The sequence below is a fragment of the Thamnophis elegans genome, chromosome 10, assembly GCF_009769535.1.
Source record: "Thamnophis elegans isolate rThaEle1 chromosome 10, rThaEle1.pri, whole genome shotgun sequence".
NCBI lineage: Eukaryota > Metazoa > Chordata > Lepidosauria > Squamata > Colubridae > Thamnophis > Thamnophis elegans.
Genome location: NC_045550.1, coordinates 29,495,624 through 29,519,886, shown reverse-complemented (window position 1 = coordinate 29,519,886; position 24,263 = coordinate 29,495,624). Strand labels below are relative to the sequence as shown.

The following is a 24,263-nucleotide window of genomic DNA, read 5'->3' as shown; positions in this document are numbered from 1 at the left end:
GACTAAATGCCCCAACAGAAATATACAATAAAACTTCAAAAATAAAGCTCAAAAAGCATGCTTTTTGCTTATAATCAAAGGGCAAGTCCAAATTGTATTTTGATTTGAGTAGATTAGTTAAAATTAATGGGACAAATCACCTACAATTACAATTGCATTACTTATAAGCCATATAAGTTTGAATCCAATCAGCATTGAAACCATAGACAATCTGGCATTCTTTGGAAAATTGCAATATATTTCTTTTTCATGCCACATAGGTCATATACATCCCCAAACTACTTAAAATACTCTGCCAAATTCCTGCCTGCTGCCATATTTTTTTCTCCTTGGAAGGAAAGCTTCAAGGAAAAGCTTCTATTATTCTTCTGGATAACTCGCATCTCTAGAAATGGAGCATAGCCAATAGAGTATTTTGAACCTTTGCCTTTAAATGGGTGCAAGTCAATTGTATAACTGGATGGTGTTTTATGCACATGAACCATAACAGCGGTCTGGCATCATAGCAACCGCTGATGAAGAATCTCCCATGCCATTTTTTTCCGATAATAAGGCATGTGAAACTGCAAAAAAGAAACTCTGTTAACATAATTGAATACTTCCATGTAGCAAGTGTGCTGTCCATTTCATTTTTACTTTCCTTAATAACAAATGCGTACATGCATATAAAAGCCAAAATAAAATAAACATTAAAAATGAGAATCACTAGCCCAGGATCTAGAGTACAAAAGACAGAGAATAGCTGTTTGACATAAAACCAGTAAAGCTCCAAGTCTATAATTTGTTGTGTCTAAATTGCTAAGTATCTAGAAGAAATTATTTGCCTGTTAAAATATGGGCACTAAGCAAGGCTCCTTTGGAGAGTGCATTCACAGAAGGCATAACCCAGCTTAGAAATCCCTCCCTGATGTCCATTCACTCTAGTTCAGCGATGGCTAACCTTTTCGGCACCGAGTGCCCAAACCAGGATGTGTGCCGGAGCATCAGAAACCCAAAGAGAAGCTGGTTGGTGCACATGCATGTACTGGTCACCTAGTTTTTAGGTTTCCATGCGTGCCATAGGTTTGCCATCAGGGCTCTAGATAGACATTAGGAAGAGTCATTTCGATATTGGCCTCAAGTCAATATGTAAACGTCAAAGCCATATTTGCATAGCCTGGAAAAGACTGGAAGCCAGGGCAACCATTAAGATACTGGCATCTCATGATTGTATCTATCAATACCGGTTCAAAAAAAGTCCCTCTATTCTAGCCTCTGAAGATCCCAAACTCTTTTCAGGAGGTACCCTTACATACAACATATTACCATCATCCAACCAGAAAATGGGTTTGTTCCCTCTATCCAGATATGGGCTGCAACAGGTATATTAACCAAAACTGGAGTTTCAAATCACTGAGGCAACTTGTGCCTTCAGTGATAACATAGAATCCAGGAATAATCCAAGCTGCACATTTGAATTTTGGAGGAAATCTAACTTCTCCCACTGCCAGAACAGATTAACCGCCATTCAACTAGGCAAAGTTAAATTAAGCTTTAGTTTTTAGCCCTCATGTAACCTGTTAACTTGCTCAATAAAGGCCACCTACTGCCCACTCAGATTAAATAAAACAGATATCAATTACATACCAATAACATGACCAGCAGCATAGTGTTTAGTAGGTATTTGCCAATATGAACACATTACATTTGTGCTCTTGGACTTTCACTGGTTTCCAAATAATTCTTGTATGCCATTCAAAGTGCTCATTTTACCTTTAGAGCCTTACAAAGTTTGGTACTGAATTCTCTCAAGGGCATTCTCCACTCAATTTCAACTTGCTGACTACAAAGCTCCCAAGCAAATCTATTAGTGGTCCCTCTTCTCTCAGAGACTAGGAGGCCACTGTTTTTATGTGGTGCTGCTGAATGCTATGGAATAGTCTGCTATCTGAAATCTGATCAGTTTCCACTTTGTTAGGCTTCCGGGAATTATTAAAAACAACACTTTTTAAGACTTACAGATGTGGCCTACTATTTTTACTGCTTTTTAATTGCCCGTTTTATAATTTTATTCATGTTTTAATTACTCATTATGTAAAATCATTTACACTATACATATTTTATTAAGATTGTAAGTCAGTAAAAGTTCCATGATGGCAACAGATTTTTTTTTTTTAAACTAAACACTGATTCAGGATATTATGTTTACTGGTATCAAAAATGAGCCAATTAGGTGGTATTTGCCATCTCCTTCTTACATAAGGGAAGCCAAAATAGTTTCTGTCTAACGTCTAATCCTAAAATCAATCCAGACAATCAGTTTCATCTAAAACGTCTTGAAAGTAATTAACAATTCCAAGCTTGAGCATCTTATTCAATGGGATAATAATAATCAGCCTACTGTTTCCACCACAGCACTAATAACAAATAAATACCTATCTCAAGAGATAGAGCAGCATGAAAATTGTTTTCTAAAGTATTTCAACTCACCTGGGTAAATGCAATGGGTTTATCCCTAGAGACAAAGTCTGCAAATTTGCAAGTAAACATTCCACAATCACTGCCATTTAACTGCTGCGGAATTTCCTAAGATTGAGAAAAGGGAATATACAGGAAAGCCTATTAACTTTTTCTTGTTTTATTTAAATTACAGATCACTGAAACCCGAGGTTATAATACATCAATTCTATAGCAACTAAACAGGCATCTAAATTGATAGCTCATTTTCAGAAAATTTAAATAACAATCAGTACTTTAAGGAACAGGAAATTCCTAAAGATGCACAATCTAAAATATGCTTATTTATTCATTCAAATTTACAGGTCACCTACATCATGAAAAAGCAACTTTGGGAGTTATACAATAAACTTTAAAAAAATTAATATATAAAAACAATTATTATTAAAAAGATGAAAAAATCAAGTCTAAAAGAATAACAGATGTTAATAACCATGGAATCACTTCAATATCTCATTGGTCTCCTGGAATGGTCTCCGGGTGATGGCATAACCAGATTTTGAGGGACTTCTAGAAAATCAACAGGGATAGAGCCAGCTCATTTCAGGGGAAGGGGAATTTCCATAAAGCAAGTGGCACTCGCCAAATGGAGCTCCCATACAGGGCCCATAAGCAGGCCTCTTCTGCTGAATCTGGGGGATATTCAGGGAGAGATAAGATAACCCAACCCATGCTAAATAGGGCTTTAAAAGTCAAAACCAGCACCTTTAATTGGACCCAGAAAGGAATTGGTAACTAATGCAGCACATGGAGCAGAGGTGTAACCTGTACTGCTCTAGAAATACACATAACCGCCCCACATTGCTACATATTGCACCAAGATAGCCCCATGAAGACGGCATTACAGTAATCCAATTGGGAGATGGACTAGCACATGAGTGATCGTGAGTAGAGCCTCCGATCTTGGAACTGGTGTAAATAGCACACAATATGAAGTTGTACAAAGGCTTTCTGTCAGGTCTGAAAAACCACATCCGCACCTGAAAGTTCAGATTATTATTATTTTTTTTTGCTACAAGCCTATCTACAAGAATCTTTTCAACAGTCAGCATCTGGTTAGAGTTAGATAAGGATCAATGGTATTTGAGGGGCGTTAGTTCACTTGTGGTTATGTAACAACCAGTGGTGGATTCCAGATTCTGTTCCAACCGTACCGCCCTGGCATCACCCACATGGATGTGCACAGTGCGCGCGCATCATACGTGCCTGCAACGCTTCCGCAAGCTTCTGCAACGCTCCAGCTGCTCGGCAGAGCGTCGTGCAGGTGCCATATGCACCATGCGCATGCGCGGAAACGCCAAAGGCTTAAAGCACAGGTAAGGAGCTCGGGCGGGTGGGTGGGCCCTCCGGAGCACCGTACCAGAATGGTACCCAGTGCTCCGGGCAGGCTCCAGTACGCCTGTACTGGGGCATACCGCCTGCAACCCACCACTGGTAACAACTCTAAGCTGATCCTCTTTTAATTCCTCCCCCTGGCTCTGCCAGTCCGTCTCCTACACATTTTGTTCCCATGACTGACACCTGTTCTTCAAGCATGATTCCCGAATCCAGGAAGACTATGAGATTATACATGGGATCTCTTTTGGACAATGCAATCCCATCCAGCAGCAAAAATAGAATAAACCTGGAACTGACAAGTCCCCAAATCCCAAGCCACTTAAGTCTTTCCAGAGTTTAGCTGAAGTCTGTTTTCCCCAATCCAGATTCTCATAGCCTCCAGGCAACGAGATAAAATGTGCACAGCAACACTTAATTTGTCAGAGGCTGAGATGAATAATTGGGAATCCTCAGGGTACTGATGACACCTCACCCTATGGTGACAGATGAGCTCACCCAGCCACTTCCTATAGATGTTGATGGACAGAGCATCAAACCCTGAAACACCTGACACAGTGTGAGCCGAAGGTGGGATCTCTCCCCTCCTCCGGCATCATCAATGACTGGAATAAAACTTGATGTTTTAGAAACTTTCACCTAATACAAGATATTTTATTTTTAATAAACAAACAAGCATAGGTTTAGGCTAGAGATTCAGGAACAACACACATATCCCTTTAAATAGGACTTCACTGCATCTATATTTTACACTTACATCACGTCTAGATATAATAATCCTAGTTAAGTATCTGTGATTTAGTAAATCAGACCAGAACACCTTCTCTTACCCAACACATCTTCCCATACCTCTGAAGTGCTTTAATTATGTGTTGTTTTTTAAACCACAGACCATTTTATGTGCAATAAGGAAGCTGTGGTTTGAAGAAGCCACAACTGAAGTACTGAAATCAGTAAAGAAGGGAAATTGGGTGTGAGTGCAGACTAAAACATTAATTCCTAAATTAATACCACTCTCATGGCCTTCCGCAAAGCTATTAAAACCTGGCTTTTCCGGCAGGCCTGGGGCTGTTGACCTCTTGACTGAGGTCCAGCCCCCCTCTGATTGGTTGTATGTTGTGCTTCTTTTTAACTTTGTTGTGTCCTATTGTTTTTAAATTCTTTTTTAATATTTTCATTTCTGTAAGCCGCCCTGAGTCCTTCGGGATCGGGCGGCCTAGAAATTCAATAAATGAAATGAAATGAAATACTTGAATCTTGCGGAAACAACCATTTTAGAAGTTTAGAACTTAGAGATGCACAGTAAAATGGGGAGAAAAAACAGTTGCACATACATGAGGCTTCATACTGTGAAGTGTCCAAGACGAAACATTAATGTCCTGGTTTTTCTTTGCTTTACTTTCCTCTTGCAGATATTGTCTGTTCAATAAAATCATAACAAACAGTGATTACATTTTCCCCAAGAATTAAGATCATCACTCAGAGGTAATAAGTGTATTTTTCATACATAAATAGTGAAAAAAATATCCACCTAAATTTTAAAGCAGTCAACAGAAGTAATGGTTCATTTTACCAATCTAATAGAAAAAGTAAAAAGGGATATTTTTTGTACTACTAGATATCTACTTACAACAATCTCCTGCAGATCCTGATGCCATTTTGTCCCATTGAATCAAAATATTTGATAGTTTTTCTCCTCAAATCTATAACCTATAACAAAGTGAAGATTTTAGTAGAATCTGGCAGGCTACCATCACATTATATCCTCACCACCCAAAGAATTCCAGAAAAGCCAAAATATATTTACCACCAATGCCCAGTGTAGTCTGATATGAATAGGCACCAAGATTATGTCATGCTGGAATAAGTCAACTTCTTTGGTCCATCTTTTTACTGCATTATAACCCATAGAACTTAGCTTGGAATAGAAGAAAGTACTGAAAGCATAAAGTGCTGGAAATCTTTGCATTTTATTTCTCTCAACCAAAAGATTCATATAGAAATTAATGACCTATAATCAAAGAGAAGAGACAAGATAAGAGGAGGAAATAGACATACATAAATACACATCTACTATTTCAAATGTACTAATAAAATGCAATTAATTTTCAGGGATATTTTTATAGATATTCCCACAAAGCCTTTAGTGGAATATTTGTATTCTTGAAAAATAGCCCTGCTTTTTTATTAGTACACTTGAAATAGTGTACAGACAGTCCTCATTTAATGACTGCCTTGTATAGCGATCATTTGCAATTATACAGTGAGAAAAAGTAACCTTGTGACCAATCCTCACTTTTATAACCTTACAGGCCTGTAAAGAAAAATTGGAGTAAAATCAGAAGCAAAGCTGCAGTTCCACTTAACAACTACTTCACTTAATGACCAAGTTACTGAGTTCGACTGTAGTCGTTATATTAGAACTTCCTGTAAGACATACAAAGGGCTCAGGAAGTTACAATTCAATAGGCAAAAAAGGGACCTAATCCAGTCCAGAGGCCAATTCCAGTTTCCACCTGCCCTGAATAAGATGTGATGAAACAAGCTTTAAAAGCCATCACATTTTCCTTCTGGAGGAAACGATGCACACTGGACAAACTGTCATGAAGCAGATGAAGTGGCACTGCGCTGCCTTTTCATCTGTCTCTTCTGAGGGAAATTAAAAGCAGAAAGGGACTGAGATGACTTCACTCAACATTTTGCAAGCCAGAAATACTGGTCTGATGGGCAATTTAGGCGTCTAGATCAGAAGCTTTCCAACACTGTGATAGGGCACTATAGTTGTTTCTACAACAAAGGACTAATAAAACTTTAGCTACTAATGAGTAAAATTATTTTACCACATCATTGAGCCACTGTTGGTTTCTTAACGTTTGAATGTCTCTTCGCGTAATATTCAGCTTGAAGGCGCTAGTCAAAATTTCATCCTCTTGACCATAGCTCAGAGCATTTGCTACCTCTTTTTCCATACCCTGGAAGAACATTTTATACTATGAAGGTCATAAACAGTTAATATTAAAACTAAACTTAGTCATTTTGAAGAAGTGAAGCGAGGGTAGAAACAACATATTCAGGTTGTTTTATCTTGTAAAGAAAAAAGTGAACACAAATATCTTACTTTTAACACACTTTAAATATTGAAAATAATAGTTTCGGTATTATCTAATTTGAATGACTATTTCTTGAAACAAGTTACATTCCTATATTGGGGGCAATAAAGACAGATTCCAGACATTTCTGGAACTAATTTCAGGTAAACTTAGTCCTTTAATGCCTACCTTTGTAAACTCAGGGAAGCACTCTGTAGCCTTTTCCAAACTCAGATATGTTTCTCTTATTTCAACCAGAGAACGTCTTCTGCATGATGATTCTTTCTGGACCAGGCTTAATCTAAGCGATACTTCTTCTGATAGATCATTTCCCATCAAAGGCTGCATAGGCCTCTGTAAAGAAAATGGAAAAAAGAAATTGCCAAAACAAAGTCTGTAACTGAATTGTTCATGGAAAGGAATCCTTCAGAAGACAAAAGAATCCCATCAAAAGCTTCTTTATAAAACAACAAATTAGGAAATCCCCTTCCAATCAGATGGGCAGGAAAAAAGGATATAACATTATGCCAGGTATTTAAATCTTAATTTATTAAGATTGACAAATGGTTCAAGAACACAGTATTCACAAAAGTTACCCAAATGTGGCTAAGAGATTTTAAACAATAATCACACCCCATCTTTGAGATAATGAGTGTACTACCGGGGGCCCTTTACAAAACATTGTGATCTTGCAGGGCTAGGAAAATGTGTGACATCTCTATCACAGACCCTGCCCTCTGGAACAGCATATCCCTCAGAGATATGGACAGTGTGCTCTTTCCTGAGGTGTGGGAAAGGTTTTAAGATCTGGGGTTTGTGGAAGCACTGTTATAGTTTGTTGTTGTTATGGTTGTTAAGCCAGAGTTGTCCTTCTTATGTTTTAAACTGCTTTTTTGGACTTTGTAAGTGGCCCATAATCTGTTCAAGTAGGTGGCCATAACAATTTAAAGACATTAAAAAAATTGGAACTCTACCATTATAGGGTATAATAATAGAATCTTAAAAGCTTAACAGAGGTTTTTTTTCTCTCTCTCTCTCTCTTCTCTTATTCCAAATAGAATCAAGCTAGGGCAATCTGGAATTTTTTCCTTGTTCCATCCCCTCTATTTGGGCTAAGCTAATATTTAGATAACGGTAATTGAATCCCGTCTTCAAGGCCATCTCCACACAATTCTACACAACAAATTGTTTTCTTTACACTTTATACTTAAACTAGGATCCCGGGGGGGGGGGGGGGGGATCCTCTTTAGGATTTTCTTCAAATTAGTAATTTTAATTTGGAAAACTTATCTCATCCTATTATACAGACGACCACTGACAGACGACCACTGAGAATAGCTCCTTTTACTTAAATTCTCAGTAGTATCATTGTGATTTGAGACCTTTGTAATTTGCCTTTCTCAAAGTTAATGTTTGCATTTTAATATTGAAATAGGAAAGATTCTTCATATTTTTAAATAAGTTTGATTTTTTAAATCTCTGGTGACATTATTCTAGAAGGGAGAAAAGTGCTTGTTTTTTGTATATTTAACACAGCATGGAGTGTGATAGCCTTCTCCTTCTGACACATCAGGGATAAGGGACTACAATACTAGATGAGGCTACTTTAGAAGATAATGGCAATAGGATTTATTAAGTCACTATCCTAAAGCAGAAGAAAGGCCAGGCTGAGAAACCCAGAGGCATTCTAGCAGGGGATATTTGAGACTGCAAATTATTATTGTTAGGAAAAGGATTGAAAAGGAAAAGATTCTGAGGTGCAAGAAAAATAATACTTGGTTGAAAATTTTCAGAAGACCAGCCTGAATGGCATTTGAAAATTAATGATGGCATTAATAAAATTTAAAAGAAAAAAAAAGAAAGAAAGAAAGTGTCATGATAAAGAGGGCATCTCACCTCTTTTTTCTGTTCAAATACCTTTTCATGTTCTGTTGTTCTTTTTGTTATTATTGATCTGATAGAAACATGGAGACAAAAGAGGTTACTGGGAGTATTACAAAAGTAGAAAGAAATACTTTTATTATCGGTAAGAATTTTATAAGCATTTTACAAGCATCTGCTAAGGTAATGTAGACCTTAAGAATAACCCTGTAAATGTCAATTATAGTGGAATACAAAGAATGAAGCAGAATTATTTTGTACATTGTTCAGTGGCTCATCCTTTAACACAAAAATTTTATTGCTGATGTATTAGAAAATCACAACCATATAAAAAAGGATCTAGGATTAAAAGTTTGGCTCAATATTTAAAATCTGTAAATGTTAAGTAGTACAGTGATCAGAGAAAGTGTGTTAACATGTTAGAATTAGAGTTGATTCTGCAACTCTAGGCTCTATAAATTGGATGAGACCTTCATCTATTCTAGACCAGGAGTGTCAAACTCAATTTCATTGAGGGCCACATCAGGGTTGTGTTTGATTTGCGGGGCCTGGGTATGTGGTCAGGGTGGTTGTGGCCAGCTCAAAATCACTTGTGTCAGAGGTCCCTGTGATGGCCTGAGCACTCTGCAAGTGAAAACGGGCTCCCAAGTTTCATTTTCAGCTGCAACAGCATCTTGCAACCCTCTGCCAGTCAAAACAGAGCTCAGGAGGTCCACCTGAAGCCCTTGCAAGCTCAGTTTTAGGCTGTGGTGGCCTCCTACAATCCTCTGCCAACAAAAATGGAGCTCAGGAGGTCCGTCCACAGCCCTCCATTTTTTCTGGCAGAAACACTGTAGGCCGGTCCTTTGCTGTTCCCAGGGCAGTCCCACAGGCCAGATCTATGTATCCTGTGGGCCAGATCTGGCCCCCAGGCCTTGAGTTTGACACCCCTGATCTAGACTATCTATATTTTTAACCAGAAGAGATTCTGATTAAAAACCAAAACACAATACCATGTCATGATCTACTGAATACATTATGCCAATACTCATTTTCTTTGAGTCTGCTCTTCATGACACAGGTTTATGGAAGTGAATGATGTCTTGATCCAGAGAGACTCTCAGAACTTGAAAAATAGTTGTCAATGCTCATCAGAATAGGAGGCTTACAAAATTGCCATCAATGGTCAAACAGAAAAATGGAAAAATGGAAAAAACGCACACTATGATTAATTCCCAATAATAGTTGTCCAACAAAATTCACCACAAGAGCAAAGTGTATAATATTCCAAAAGTCTACAAAGAATGCAAGGTAACAGCAAAAGATCTACAGGCCATTCCTCTGTAGCCTGATGCCAGCAGTCATAAATTTATCATACACAAAACACTGAACAAAAGTAATTCCAAATGTGCTTTTTCAAGCGGCAACTGTCTGGTGACTGTCTGGTTTTTCTTTGAAGAACAAAAATAAAATTTACAGGAGGATATCAAGGACGAAGTTACTATATCAGAAAGCACATCCCTGCCCATCTTAAGTTGAGAAGGAGTTTTGCATCAAAAAATCAATTCTGTAATGTGGTTAGATCAGTTGAAAGTAGAAGTTTTATGCATTAAAGAGAAACATGGCGTTAGGAGAGAATCAAATCTTGCATTAACTTAACTCCAGCTCTCGAGCACAGCAGTGGAAATGGTATGGTTTGCAGCTGCTTTGCAGCTTCAGGATGCAGAGTCCTTGCTCTCACTGAGGGGACAATAGGTTCATTGAGGGAACAATATAATTTACTAGCCAATTCTACTGGAGGATGTCAGGGTATCTGCCTGTGAGTTGAATGTTAAATAAATTGGGCTCAAGCCACGCAACAATGATCCTAAACAGAGCAAGAATATTTATAATAGAAGGGCTAAAATAGAAAAAATATGTATTTTGAAATGAATGAAAAAAGCCCTGGACTTAATCTAACAGAACCTCATGGCATAATCAGAAGCAAACAGTTCATGCAAGAGAGCCCAAAGATATCAATAGGTTAAAGCAATTCTGTAAGAAAGATTGAGCCAAAATAAATATTTGCATGTACAGGTCTGATTATCAAGGACTGAAAATGTTAGATGGAACCAATGCTATCAAAGAAAGTGCCACCAGTTATTTAATTTAAAACTTTATATACTTTTTTTCTAATGAAGATAATGGGTTCACCAAAGTTGTAACACAGAACAATGTTTTTGTACTTTTGTTTAACCAGAATCTCTTTATCTATTAACAGAATTCAGGTAAAGTTCAGATCTCAATGTTAAGTCACAGTACTAAGGATATCTCTAGAGCTTAAAAATATCAAATTACTGTCTTTCACTGGAAAACCTCCAGAACAGCATTATCAAATGAAATGTTTAAAAAATATACTACATCCACTATATTTTCAAAATATAGAAAAATATTAAGGAATTTTTCATTTTAATTTGTCTCTTCAAATTGTATGTTTTGTAAGTCTGTACTAAAGCTAATATGTAACACCCATTATGACACTTGATGCTAAAGGGCATTTACTCCTGAAAAAAGTAGAAAGAAAAGTGAAACCTGATGCAAATATTTCCTAGCTTCTAATCTTCTCTTAAAACCACAAATTATAAACAAATGAACTTTCACTTACCTGCTCATTTCATTTTTAGAGCCCAAGTGACCAAAGTTTTTTATTCCTTAAAGAAAGGATATAATAAAAGTAACTCAGTTGCCCTCCCTACACATTGATGATATTTTAAAAGAGCACTGATTGACTCACACATTTTACAATGTATTTTTTCAGTTCTTTAATTAGCCTAGAAAAGAAAGCTTTTTAAAGAAGAATTCAATTATTGATGCAAACCAAAAATTCATTCCCTATAAATAGGAAGCAATTTTAATTTGTTTGATCTGCTGATAATGAAAACACCCTGCTGAAAAAAAGAATAGGCAGGAGGTACAAATGATTTCAGATACTATTGTTGAAAACCTGGGATGCTTGAAGATCAGGCCTTGCTGAAAAGGGCTGTTTACTCAGAAACAAGACTTTTCTTTCAAGCCCATTTTCCTTTTGCCTCACTACCATCTACTATTAGCTTTTTTTTAGTGAAGCCACCGCCTACCTTTCCCTTGTTTCTATTAAGTTTTTTTTCTTTTTCTGCTGCTTCTGCTGCTTCGACTAAAATGAGTGTGAGATCAATTTGTGCATATAATGATTGTTACCTATAGATGAGAGATCAATTACGTTTGTTGTGACATCTTATAGGCCTTTTTGATTCCTTTTGGATAATGGTTTCTGATATATACACATATACAAAAGTGCATAAACGTATATGACAGCTGTGCATTAATATTAAAAATTGCTCAGAATTAAATTTTATATATTTCAAATATTACTACAAATCAAAAGGCACTTTTTCAGACTAACACATTTTTAAAAGGCATATTCCTTTGTGAACTACACAACTTTAGATGCAACAAAATTTACTGAAGCTTATGGCTGTCAATAAAATTCGTTTGAAAAGGTCCCACCAGATTCCTTTTAATTTTCAGCCAACATAGACTAGCACGGCTCTCTTTCTACAAAATATTACCAAGAAATTGAAATCATATCTTTTAGAAAGGGGGGGGGGATATTTACCAAAACAGGAACTTACTTAAATAATCAAGATTAAAGTCACCCAGTGAGCTTCTCTTTCCAGGGAAGATTAGAAACTGTGTCTCCCTGCTCCTATTCCAATCACATCCTCATATTAGGTTTCATGAAAAAGCAAACTAATGAGCATTTTTTCCACTACTCTCTCTAGCTCACATATAGCTAAGTACCCTTAGATGTGTGTGTGAGGTGCAGTAAAGTTTGGGTACATTAGAGGTATGGCATGGGTCAGGGAGGATACACCAGGGGCGTGTCAGTGGCTGGCCTGAGCATAGCAGGGAAGATTACAAATTGTGATCTTATGAACACCAGACACTGCAACCAGTCATTAAGTCCAAACCTGTGGCCAAGTGCCCACATCACGATCATATGACTGTAGGGTGCTAGCATGGCTGGAATGCCAAGGACCGTTCATAATCACCATTCATCAGCACCACCGTAATTGAATGAATGATTTTAGGTTGAGAACTACCTGTGTTGTCATTAACAGTTCCTTTTTTTAATTAAAGGAATAAAAAAAAATCAGAGGAAGCACAAACCTGCTGAGAGTCAAAAGTGATGTCTACAGGCAGCAATATAAGAATCATCTTGCTTACTTCAAATAAAAATTAATATACTTCCTTTCTTATTCCTTTGCAAAGAAAAAGTAATAAACTTCAAAGCTAGTTCCTTACAGTACTAGCAGGTCAGATTCAAAGTGACAAGGATACCATAAAGGAGACAATGTCAGACCACCTGTAATTTTACTAGGAAAACTGCATGGTTGTGTCTATGAAGTTATTGGGAATTGAGCTTGACATGAAGGAAATATTCCTTTTTTTAGAAAGTTTAGATGACGTCTGATACTATTATAATGCAGTAGGGGTTACGCAATGTTTTGATTTGATTTGGAAAAAGGTATTGGAATACATCAAAGTACCTCCCTCTCAGCAACTATTCAATCCTGAAAAAAATTCAGCTCTTTTAATGAGTTGCAGAAAGATGCTGGATCCACACACGTTTTCCAAAACACCTCTTCCAAACTGAACCTGCCTTGTCATTAAGTTAAGAGGAATAGTCAAGATGACCGAAGTTTAAATGTAGAAATGGAAAATTTAAAGATGGAATATACCAGTGTGGGGTAGTATTTGAGCAGCTGATTATGGGTTTAAATCCTCACTAAATGGCTGGGCAAGAGACTGTCTTTCAACCCCACCTTCTTCATTTGGTAACAATTGTGTGAAAAAATTAAAGTATGAATTGCATTGTCAGTTCTTGAAGAAAAAAATAGCATTAAAAAATCTAACAAATAAGTTAATTTAGATGAGCTGTTGAGATCATGCGGACTAGGTAATTAATGTTATCTCGATTAAATAGTTTATTTTAATCCATTGGACAGATAACTTTAAGATAACAACTCATTTTAATCTACTCAAATATAGCAAACAAAGTAAATGCTTATTGTAAGGCTTCTGAGAGAAGTTTAAGAGAGAAATACGGTAAAAGGGTTAAAGATACAAAAACTGGAGATCATTTTTATAAACTAACAAAAGCAAGTGACAGATCCTGAATTACAACATATCGAATGTTTACCAGTATGAAATGTCATGACAAGGTTGTAAGTAAAAAAAATACTGACAACTAAAGTACAAAGGTGAATATGCCATTTAGCTTGTAATTATATTTCAGCCAGAGTACACATTATCAGGTATTTTTATTATACTTTAATCTCTTTTTTCACTTATAATAACTATACATCTTTAGAAAGATTCCAATTCTTCCTTTAATATCCAACTTAGACTGTAACTTATTTTGCTGTCATATAATTTTTTCACTTTATTACTTACCATTTCTTGGCATTTCTGATGGAGGGATGAGATCAAACTTTAGGGATCCAGTGGCATAATCTTGGACACTATTCAATGCATTCAAAAGAACAAACAAGTAGTGTTTTGTTAAGGAAAAAACTTTTGACAGTAAAGCATGGCATTGAATTTAATCCACATATTGCATATTGTATATCAATGTATTTAATACTGTAATTTAATAATTAATAGTTATACAGTAAATATTCCATAGATTTGAAAGATTAAAAGCCTTTATATAGATAACAAATAATATTTCACATTTTAACAGGTTAATATCACATGTAAAAATTGCAAACAAGTCTGAATTTATAACAGCTTTAAATTTAGCTTAGAAACACACATCTGCACTTCCCTATGTCACTTCTAGAAACAGGTTAAATGTGATCCTGACTTGTTTTTCCACATGTATGAAGGGAGAAGTGAAATGGTAAAACAGGACCCCTAGTGGACATTCTAATTCATTAAGTCTTGATTTAAGCTTAGAGTGAAATATGAAAGCAACCAATACTACTGCATCATATACTTTAGGATGGGATTTCCAATTCACAATATCCAGCCAAAATTCCAATTGCTTTTCCAGTTTATTTCATAACCTCACTTTAAATATTATTTTTCTGCAAAAACTTACTCATGGTATTTTGTTACTGCACCAGACGAGTGAATTTTAAGACTCTTTTCTTTTTCTTGCTTAAGTAATTCTTTGTATTTCTCTTGCTCCAGTCTTTGAACTCCCTAGGATAAAACAAGTATTACGATTATGTTTAAGAGCATAATAAACATAATATTTAAAATTCATGTTTTAAGTGTGCACTTTGGTACTATGCTTGAGATTTCATTCTATAAAACAGGAGAAATCATTTTATCTATTTCCTACCCACTAATGTCAATGCAGGAATCAGGCAACTGGATTGCTAGACTAGCCTCAAGCAGATGTTTTTGAATGTAGATCTCCCTGTGCAAGACATGACTGTGGATGGGAAGGCAAACCAGCACGGGTTTCTGACATTTAGTTAGATGAATGAAAGCTCCTCCTTCCTGAGATTCCTTCAGCAAAGTTCTGTACTTGGTATCAGTCCCACCTTCGAGGCAGAGGAGTTGCCATGTATCTGAAGACCTTTGGCATTGTGGTAAACACTATGCTGCAGGTTTAGCAGATGTGATGTTAGGATTGTGAGGCAGGGCCAAAGAGGCAGACTGAGGTTGCTGCAATTCTACTGCTTGTCCAACTACATGACAGTATCTCTTCCCAAGCTGTTTGATCTTATTGTAGGGAGTGCTTATGGATTTTGTCAGACTATTGATACTGGCAATTTTAATCTCCTCCTGGATTTGAAGAAAGCTCAAAAACTTTTGACAGTCGCAACAACTATGTCATCACTGGCCAGCCTACTTTTCTAGCTACCTATTAGATCTGGCCTTTTTCCTGCAGCAGATGAGATAGGATTGGACTTTCTAGTGATCTTTATTTTCTCTCCTAACTAGAACCATCAGACTCAGCAAGGAGGAAAGACTTGCTCCGATGGTTCACTTCAGAAGCCTTATGGATCTGCAGTGGTTTCAGACACTATTTGGGGTTTCCTGAGAAATCTGGAGGACATATATGTTGAATCCTGCTTTAATCTATTGGAACACAGAGGCAACCAGGCCATCAGACAGGACTATCTCTAAGCAGCTTCTCTCCAGCCATTGATTCTGTGCAGGTCCTTGGTTTTCCAAATTTCTAGGAAATTAAGCAGGCAAAGAGATATCTGGACTGATAAAGGCATTGGGGCTGAATTACTCTTTTATTGAATTTAGAGAATATCACTCAATTGCCCTAATTAGAATGTCCTGGGCCCTTTAAAGGAAAGGATGGGTGTACCTGCATTAGTGTGTTTGTGCACATATGTATACAAAAAAGCACACATGTAAAAGATGAAATTGGACTATTTCCTTAAATAGGCATCCTAGTATTATTACTGCCAACATAAATATTCACTATTAGGCATGAACAGAATGTCAGCAGCTTCTCTCAAAGATCCAAACAACTGAATCACTTGGAACATACACCGCGCCATTAGTTACAAAAATGAATGACCCAAAATTACACTTACAAAAGTGAGAGGCTAAAGGCAACAAAAACAAAGTACTTTGTCATGGTAAGAAATATTCAGGGGTGAAATCCAGCAGGTTCTAAAAACCAGTAGCAGAAATTTTGAGTACTTCGGAGAAACGGCAAATGCCGCCTCTGGCTGGCACCAGAATGAGGTGGGATGGAGATTTTGTAGTATCCTTCCCCTGCCACGCCCACCAAGCCACTCCCACAGAGCCGGTAGTAAAAAAAAATGAATTTCACCACTGAAAATATTAGTTTGCTTGAACATGAGGTAGAAGTGTCTTGACTTCAATCAAAATTCTACATAGGATAAGTATTACATATATTCTTCCAATTCTTAGGCTGAACATAGAAACTATAAATCTTAATATAGCTCAATCAGTTTAAAATACATTCTGCCTGAAAGAAACTGCTTTCACATCACTGAATCAAGCACCATATTCAAATATTTTGTAGTGCTATAAAAGATGATTTAAAGTACAAGTTTATATATCTGCAGACTTGCCTCTTCAACAGTATAATGAGGTTTCCTTAGATACCTTCCAGTCTCTAAAGCAGAAGCTTCTAATGAATGTCTGCGAGTAATATGTCCCCATGGCCGCAAATCCTCTTGAAGCACATTATGATTTTTCTTATGATTGTTTTTGAAACTAAAGTCATCTCTGGTAGAAGAAATAATATAAAAACTGCTGAAATTTGCATTTCTATTTGGATAACAACATGTCATTTTGAAAAGACATATATTTAAGGATTGCTGAAGAAGAATCATTCTTATTTATATTATTTCAGTCACAATAATTCAAGCTACTGTTATTTTGCACATTAAAATATGCCGGAGAAAGTATAATTAATTATAGCCCATTTTTCACAAATTTCCCCTGATTATTCATTCCACCCCCACCCACCCCCAAAGTTCACATAATGCTTCATGGCCAAATGTATAGAGTTGATGTTGAACTCTATACAATTTAGAAACAATTTTTCTATAGTATTTAATCTACATCCATAAATGAAAAGTCCTTGTAAGGCAGGTTTATATCTCATGTACAATGCCCAACAAAGAATATTTTGTAAGAAATATGCATTAATTCTTCTTGCATTCAAAATTGAGGCTGAGGATAAAGCCAGATTGGTGACTTAGTGGTTAAGGCACCAGGCTAGAAAGCAGGAGACTGTGAGTCCAAGCCCAGCCTTAGTCATCAAAGCAAGCGGGAGGTCTTTGGGCTGATTACTCTCTCAACTCAAACCACCCCATAGAATTGTTGCTGTGTGTGTGGGGTGTGTGTAATCTTTTAATAATAATAATAATAAAGATATGATGAATATGGTGGTGAATATATCCAATACATCTGTGTGCGTGTATGTGTGTGTATAAGCAAAACACTGAACAAATGGCTATCTTTTAAAACCTCCAGTAATGGAGCACCCACAATTTATAAAGGTGTCGTTTCAATGAACAACTATTTTTAAGGAAATTTGTCCTAAATTCTAGGTTGATTCTCTCTTTATTAAGCTTCCATTTTTTTTCTCTCTTTTTTTGTAAGCCGCCCGGAGTCCTTTGGGATTGGGCGGCATATAAATTTTGATAATAAATAAATAAATTACTCCTTGTCTTGCCCTCAGATGCTTTGGAGAATTGGTTTACCCCTTCTCTCTGTGACAGCCCCTTAAATATTGCAAGAATACTAACATGTCACCCCTAGTCCTTCTCTTCATCAGATTAGATATTCCCAGCCCTCCGAGGTCACTTCCAACTCGTGTTATTTGGTATTGTGTAATATGGCACATTTTTGTATAATGCTAAGTTCATCACTAATTATTTATGTTAGACAGAGAAAAAACTCCAAAGGGGAGTACTATAATGGCCATGTGTTCTTAGAATTTCATTCTCTATTGGCCACCAGAGCAAATTAAAGGTTTTACCTCATATAACTCACAGGAATACGAGAGTTAGATGCTACATCTGGATTAATACAGGTACCATAACTTGCTTTTTTGTCTATGGGAAAGATAGTAAGATTCATCGCAACTAATTCCATAGACAACACTCATCCTTTTTATCTTATATGGTTCTACTCCAAAGAATTATTCAAGTCTGTCATATCAAAGACATAGCAAAACTCATTGTCATAGGCAGATATATTGGCTAGGAATGGTTGTATGATGTGGTCCACTGAGTCTGCCAACAATTGACTTATAAGGAAACTGCAGCATTCTAGAACACTTTTCATCAACTGATCTAAACACAAACAATACAAAAGTTATATAATACAGCATGGAAGAACAAGAAAAGCTCAATATATACAAAGCACATATGGGGTGGAAATGGTAAAAGAAATGCCCATAACTACTTAAGAACATTCAGTGTAGACCCAATACCTATAAGCAATGGCCTATCATGTGTAAGAGTAAATTACATCTTAGTGCAAGTAAAATCAATAGCACAAACTAATTTAAAGGAATTATAACAGGAGCTTCTTCTTAATCAAAATCAACATCAATATTTTTTCAATTTATAATATGCCATATGAGAGTTAAGTACTTCACCAAACACAAAAATAATTGCAACTATTGTAAAGGTAAATGAATAACCAGATCTGAAATAAAGCCACAGTATCTATTGACTTACCAAAGTTAGACATCTGCATCCCACAGTTAGGTTGCATCTGCTTGTCAGCCAAGGCATCAGAAGCATTTGAAAGAAACTTGAAAATATTTGCATTAGTGTTACTCCAGTTATGTCAAATAAACAAAGGCCCTCAGCCACAAAATCTAGGTGGTCTTAGAACTATATAGGTGCCATTAATAGGGCCATCAGGGACTTTTCCCTTTAAGATCCACTAATTCATTCCCTAGAAGAATAACATACTTGCTTTAGCTAAAAATGTAGACCAGTACTCTCTGAGCTGCCACCAAAAAGCTGTAAAAGAGCCTGGCATTACATATGGAAGAATGTTGCTTTCCTGTTCATCTCTTAACAATACAAGCTTTTCTCCACTCACTAGCACTCATTTCTCCTGCATTCATTCAGCAGCTCTAGAGTTAGTCTTAAGGTCCAGCAAGAAGAGTACTTGTTTGCTTTGCCTTTTTTCTGAAGAAGCAAGAGGAAACTAAAGAAGATATCCTTGTTCAGAGTTTGCTTTGCTGCTTGTGAAATAAGGCAGAGGTAGTTAAGACAGTAATGCTAAGACTGAGGACACAAGGCTGACATCAATTCCCAAATACAGAAGTTCACTGTGACTTTGGGGCTTCTATTTCTCAGCCCAACTATTTTTACTGGGACGAACTGGAGAAAATATATGTGTTAGCTTGAATAGCTTCCAACTTCTGGAAATGATATATTTCATTCTCTCTCTATTTAAACATGTTACTATTCCAGAAGACAAGAGATTACAAACCCAAGGATTTAATTTGCAAACAAAATACTTGCACTTTATTATTATCTCCTCAAAAGGCACACAAACCTCTTTTGTAGTTTCAGCATATTGATCTCCAACTTGAAGATATTTAGCTGTTAATTGGGATGGTAGCTTAATCAGACTGGCAATTCCTTGAGTTAGTATACCAAAAATATCTGGAAAAAGTTTAAAGTATTAAGATTACAGTCAGAAATGCTGATTTTCGAAGCAAAACAATATCATATTTATAAATGAAAGGACTCTTGAGTTCACTTGATTCAACTCTGGCAAATGTAAAAATAATATCTGGAATAAAATTCATGCAACATGAATTTTGTTCCAAATGTTATTCTTACATTTGCCAAAATTCATGTGATAGGTTCTAGCAATGTCTGCAGCAAACTTTGAGACTCATAGGGTGATGTCATTGACTTGTCTTATTGTACTGAAGGATGTATCTGCTATGACAGCATTTAGCATTTTCTTAATTATAAACATTGTATTGCCTTAAGAGATACAGTTATAAGAACACTTTCCCTTCCTGTTCTTTTATTCTAACATTCTACAATCTATTGAAAGAACTAAGGTTTAAGGGAAAGTTTTTATTTCCTATTAGTAGAGATCACTCAAGGTGTATCTGGGTTCAAATATGATATACTTTCCGATTCAGATACATCTTGTGGGATCCAGAAGAAGGGCCTTCTCCATGGTGGCTCCCTTTCTCTGGAGCATCATTCTGAGATTAGAATGGCCCCCATTACTCTTCTGGAAGGCACTGAAGACCTGTTTCTGCCAGTGGGCCTGGGGAACCCAGAGTGGGATGGAGCCCATTCAATGGCTCGTGTGATCTGTTGATTTTGCTGATTTTGTTATATTGTACTATATTAATTTATTTGTTTCTTTTTGTTATTTTTTATTGTTTTAAATGTGGTTTTATATTTTGTAAGCTGCCTTGAGTTGCCATGGGCGAATAGGCGGCAATATAAATTCAATAAATAAATAAATATTCATTTTATTTATTCATGGTATATATATATATATATATATATATATATATATATATATATATATATATATATATATATATATATATATATCACCAGATTCCCAAAACACTGAAGTGATTATTATCTTTTTTATTAGATCCACCTCACCTGCAGTTGTACAAAAGAAAACATAACTGTGGGAATCTTCAAAAATTCATTATAAAATTAAATCATGAGCACTGGATGCTGCTGCTTATTGTTAAAAATCCTTCAGTAAGGATTTGGACAAGCAGATACTTGCCTGTTTTAGAACAGACTTGTCTTTGCTTTTTCCTCATTTTTCTTCAAATACTTCTGCTTGTACCAATTTTACACTTCCAATCTGGTGTTCTTCAGAGGGTACCTTTTTATTATATTGCTTTACAGTAATTCAATACTTTAGTCCCCTTCTTTCATTTCCATTTTCATATACCGGATAAGACCACCTCTCTATATGGACATTATTTTTTAATAAAGTTGCTTTTTGTTCTAATTAAATTATGCATCAATTTCCTATAACAGTATAGCAAAGTTTTTTACATGCAGCAAAGTAGCCTTTTATTGCTTATGACTTCAGAGATTAATAAATTAGTTGTTTCGAGTTCAAAACTGGTTACATATTTCCAAAAGCATTGAAACAGCATTGTTTTGAACTTGAAACATTTTTAAGAAGATTTCTTAGTTCTAAAACTAAGCAATAAGTTTAGTAGTTGAACATTATTCCTCGAATGTATCTGTGTTGTTTTTTAACTTGTCTTTTTTATTCTTAATTTCTTTTATTATTTTTCTTTCCCTCGCTGTAAGCCACCCGGAGTCCTCTGGGATTGGGCGGCCTATAAATAAAATTAAACTCAAACTCAACTCAAACTTTTAATTCAAAACATTTTTCATAATTGTTAATTATCACAATTTGCTCTTGAAATATATGTCAAACCTCTCTGAACAAGGAAGAATAAAATCCTTTCAAATACTTAGGAAGTTATATTTTAGTCATGACAAACCACCACCGAAAGTAGACATTACCAAGTTTTTGTCTTTTTGCTTGCTCCTGATCAGGCTCTTCTACATAGGATTGGGAACTAAAGAGAAAAAAAATGTGCTTAATGAACAGTAGTGCTGACTAAAGAACTGGTTCACACAACTATAAATTAAAGGCTCATATTATTGTTTAAAATTCTCTACATCAATAACTGGGGCACTACAGCTGTCTGTTATCTGCAGTTCAACGGTTCTAATCTCACCGGCTCAAGGTTGACTCAGCCTTCCATCCTTCCGAGGTGGGTGAAATGAGGACCCAGACTCTGCTGGCTCTGTAAACCGCTTAGAGAGGGCTGAAAGCCCTATGAAGCAGTATATAAGTCTAACTGCTATTGCTATTATATGATCTGTGATATTCATAAAAATAATTCATTAATACTCTGCAGCAAAAAGAATTATATACATGTTTAAATCACATTAAAAATGACTTTTTCCAAAATATTTGCTGAGACTGACAATAATAAAAAGGTCCTGGGAGTTGAAATGTTTTAATTCAGGGGTGTCAAACTCATGTCGTCACGGTGGCATCACATGGTGTATTGGGACTTTTTCCCCCTTCACTAAACCAAGTGTGGGTGTGGCCAGCATGTGATGCATCCAGCCTATGGGCCGGGAGTTTGACAGCCCTGTTCTAATCTGTCTCTCATTTATTAATTCGCATTTCCCTGTAAGTTAACTCTGGGTGGTTTACATATGAAACAAAAAGAACGGTATAATATACTTCTCTGTGTGGCTCCCTTCCTTTGGACTATTATCCCTGCAGAGATTAGGCTGGGCCTCACTTTGACACTCTTTTGCAATGCCCTGAAAACTTGGTTTTGCCAATAGGCCTGGGGAACCCAGAATGAGAGGTAGCCCATCAAACCCATTTGACTGATTGTCCCCAAGGGGATTGGGAGTTACTGTCGTTATTCTTTTAATATTGGGTTTTTTTATTATTTGTAAGCCACCCAGCATCACTGAGTCATACAAATCCTCTAAATAAACAAACGTGAATATTATAATATTAAAACTTGCAGATTAAAATTTTAAAAGCTATATAAAATCCAAAATTAAGAGATGGTGAAGAGGTCCTCTTACCCCTGCTAACTACCTCCAGTGGTGAGCGCCCCAAGCCATGTTTTAATACCCTTCCAGGAAGCCAAAATGATGGGAGCAATTCTCCGGTGGTGGAATGTGCTACAGGGATGAGGCCATGCTGCATCCACATGAACATAATGTCTTTCCCCCCTGCCCCTCTACCTCATCCCAATTTAAATCTTACCTCGGTTCAGTACCTCTATGCATTTGACGAAGTGAGTTGCAGCTTATAAACATGCACACCTTTTAATAAAATATTGTTAGCTGGAGAAGGTGCTACCAGACCCTCTGTTTGGGGACCTCATCATCCAGCCACAATTTTCCTAATTCTGTGAATCCATCCCAGAAGAAGGAATCAGGATTTAAGAGCCACTTTGGTCAAGTGGTGAAAGCATCAGGCTAGAAACCAGGAGGCTGGCAGGTGTAGTAGCCCCGCCTCAGGCATCCAAGCCAGCTGGGTGACTTTGGAGTGGGGGGAGGAACATTAGGTATTTTCGCCACCTTGAATTATTTATACAATTAACAAAGGCGGGATAAAAATTAATAATTGCAAAACAAAGATATGAGGGACAAAGCGAATGCCAGTCGAGAGAAAGGGAAGACGACCCAGGAAGTCACGGCTGAAGGAGCTGACGTGACGCCCACTTTAACCCCAGCTCGGGCTATCATGCAGGCGTTCAGATCCTTCCCCGCATCCGTTGAGTCTCTCTCGACTCACGCCGAATTTTCGGGGCAGCATCACGGAAGTATTTTGCCTTTCTTTCCTCCTCTTTCCGGGAAGCTTCCCGATTGCCCAGACTAGCTTGCAGCAGCCCCGAGAGGGACGTCGCGCTCTCACCTGCGATACCGTCTCTTCCGCGGTCGAGGTAAAGAAGGCTCCACATCCCGGTGACAAGAGGAAGGCGACGATATCCAAGACCGCAGAGTCTCACAGATCCACTTGTACATAGGCCCCAGCCTCCACGGCCAGGCCGGAAATGCGTCACAGGCGGCGCGTATTCAATAATGGAAGCCCTTCCCTCATCCCCGAGATGAAGCGAGGCCCTTTTTGAAGCATTCCGCTCGGCCCCGCGCAATTGTGGGTAGCTCGACCCACGTCTGGCTTCGTTCTGACAGTTCGGACGGAGCTTCGTTTCGGTTTACTTCGCCGACGTCAGACAGGCAGTCGGGCCCCCTCAACGTGACTTTCTCCTAGACCCAAACCAAACGCATTCTGGTTTAATATAACTCGTCCTGGCTTCCAAACTCTGATTTTATGATTTGTGAGTCTACGTGCGCTAAGCTATTATTTGAAGTGTCACGATTAAACCATGGTTTTAACGTAACCCATGTCTTTAAGTGTCTGTTCTTT

General features: G+C 37.0%; 1 protein-coding gene across 1 annotated transcript; it reads right to left on the bottom strand.

Annotated features, from left to right (window-relative positions):
• Positions 1-122: 122 nt before the first annotated feature.
• SENP2 (SUMO specific peptidase 2) lies at positions 123-23,955 on the bottom strand. The gene is made up of 17 exons (XM_032225962.1): positions 23,751-23,955; positions 21,818-21,873; positions 19,836-19,945; positions 19,001-19,076; positions 18,295-18,370; positions 16,877-17,033; positions 14,905-15,008; positions 14,256-14,323; positions 11,425-11,470; positions 8,817-8,874; positions 7,110-7,274; positions 6,672-6,803; positions 5,639-5,842; positions 5,462-5,541; positions 5,166-5,250; positions 2,470-2,565; positions 123-563 (listed from the first exon to the last, which is right to left on the bottom strand). The coding sequence occupies exons 1-17, from the start codon at positions 23,858-23,860 to the stop codon at positions 501-503; spliced, it is 1,686 nt and encodes a 561-aa protein (XP_032081853.1). The 5' UTR covers positions 23,861-23,955; the 3' UTR covers positions 123-500.
• Between the last annotated feature and the right edge of the window lie 308 nt (positions 23,956-24,263).

Bases quoted from the DNA above. Each gene is read 5' to 3' on its own strand.
- SENP2 (XM_032225962.1), bottom strand. From the start codon at position 23,860: ATGTACAAGTGGATCTGTGAGACTCTGCGGTCTTGGATATCGTCGCCT. The intron at 11,471-14,255 runs GTAAGTAATAAA...CCTTTCTTTAAG, and splicing joins ATCAGAAATGCCAAGAAATG to GAATAAAAAACTTTGGTCAC. The intron at 5,251-5,461 runs GTAAGTAGATAT...TTTATTGAACAG, and splicing joins AGGATCTGCAGGAGATTGTT to ACAATATCTGCAAGAGGAAA.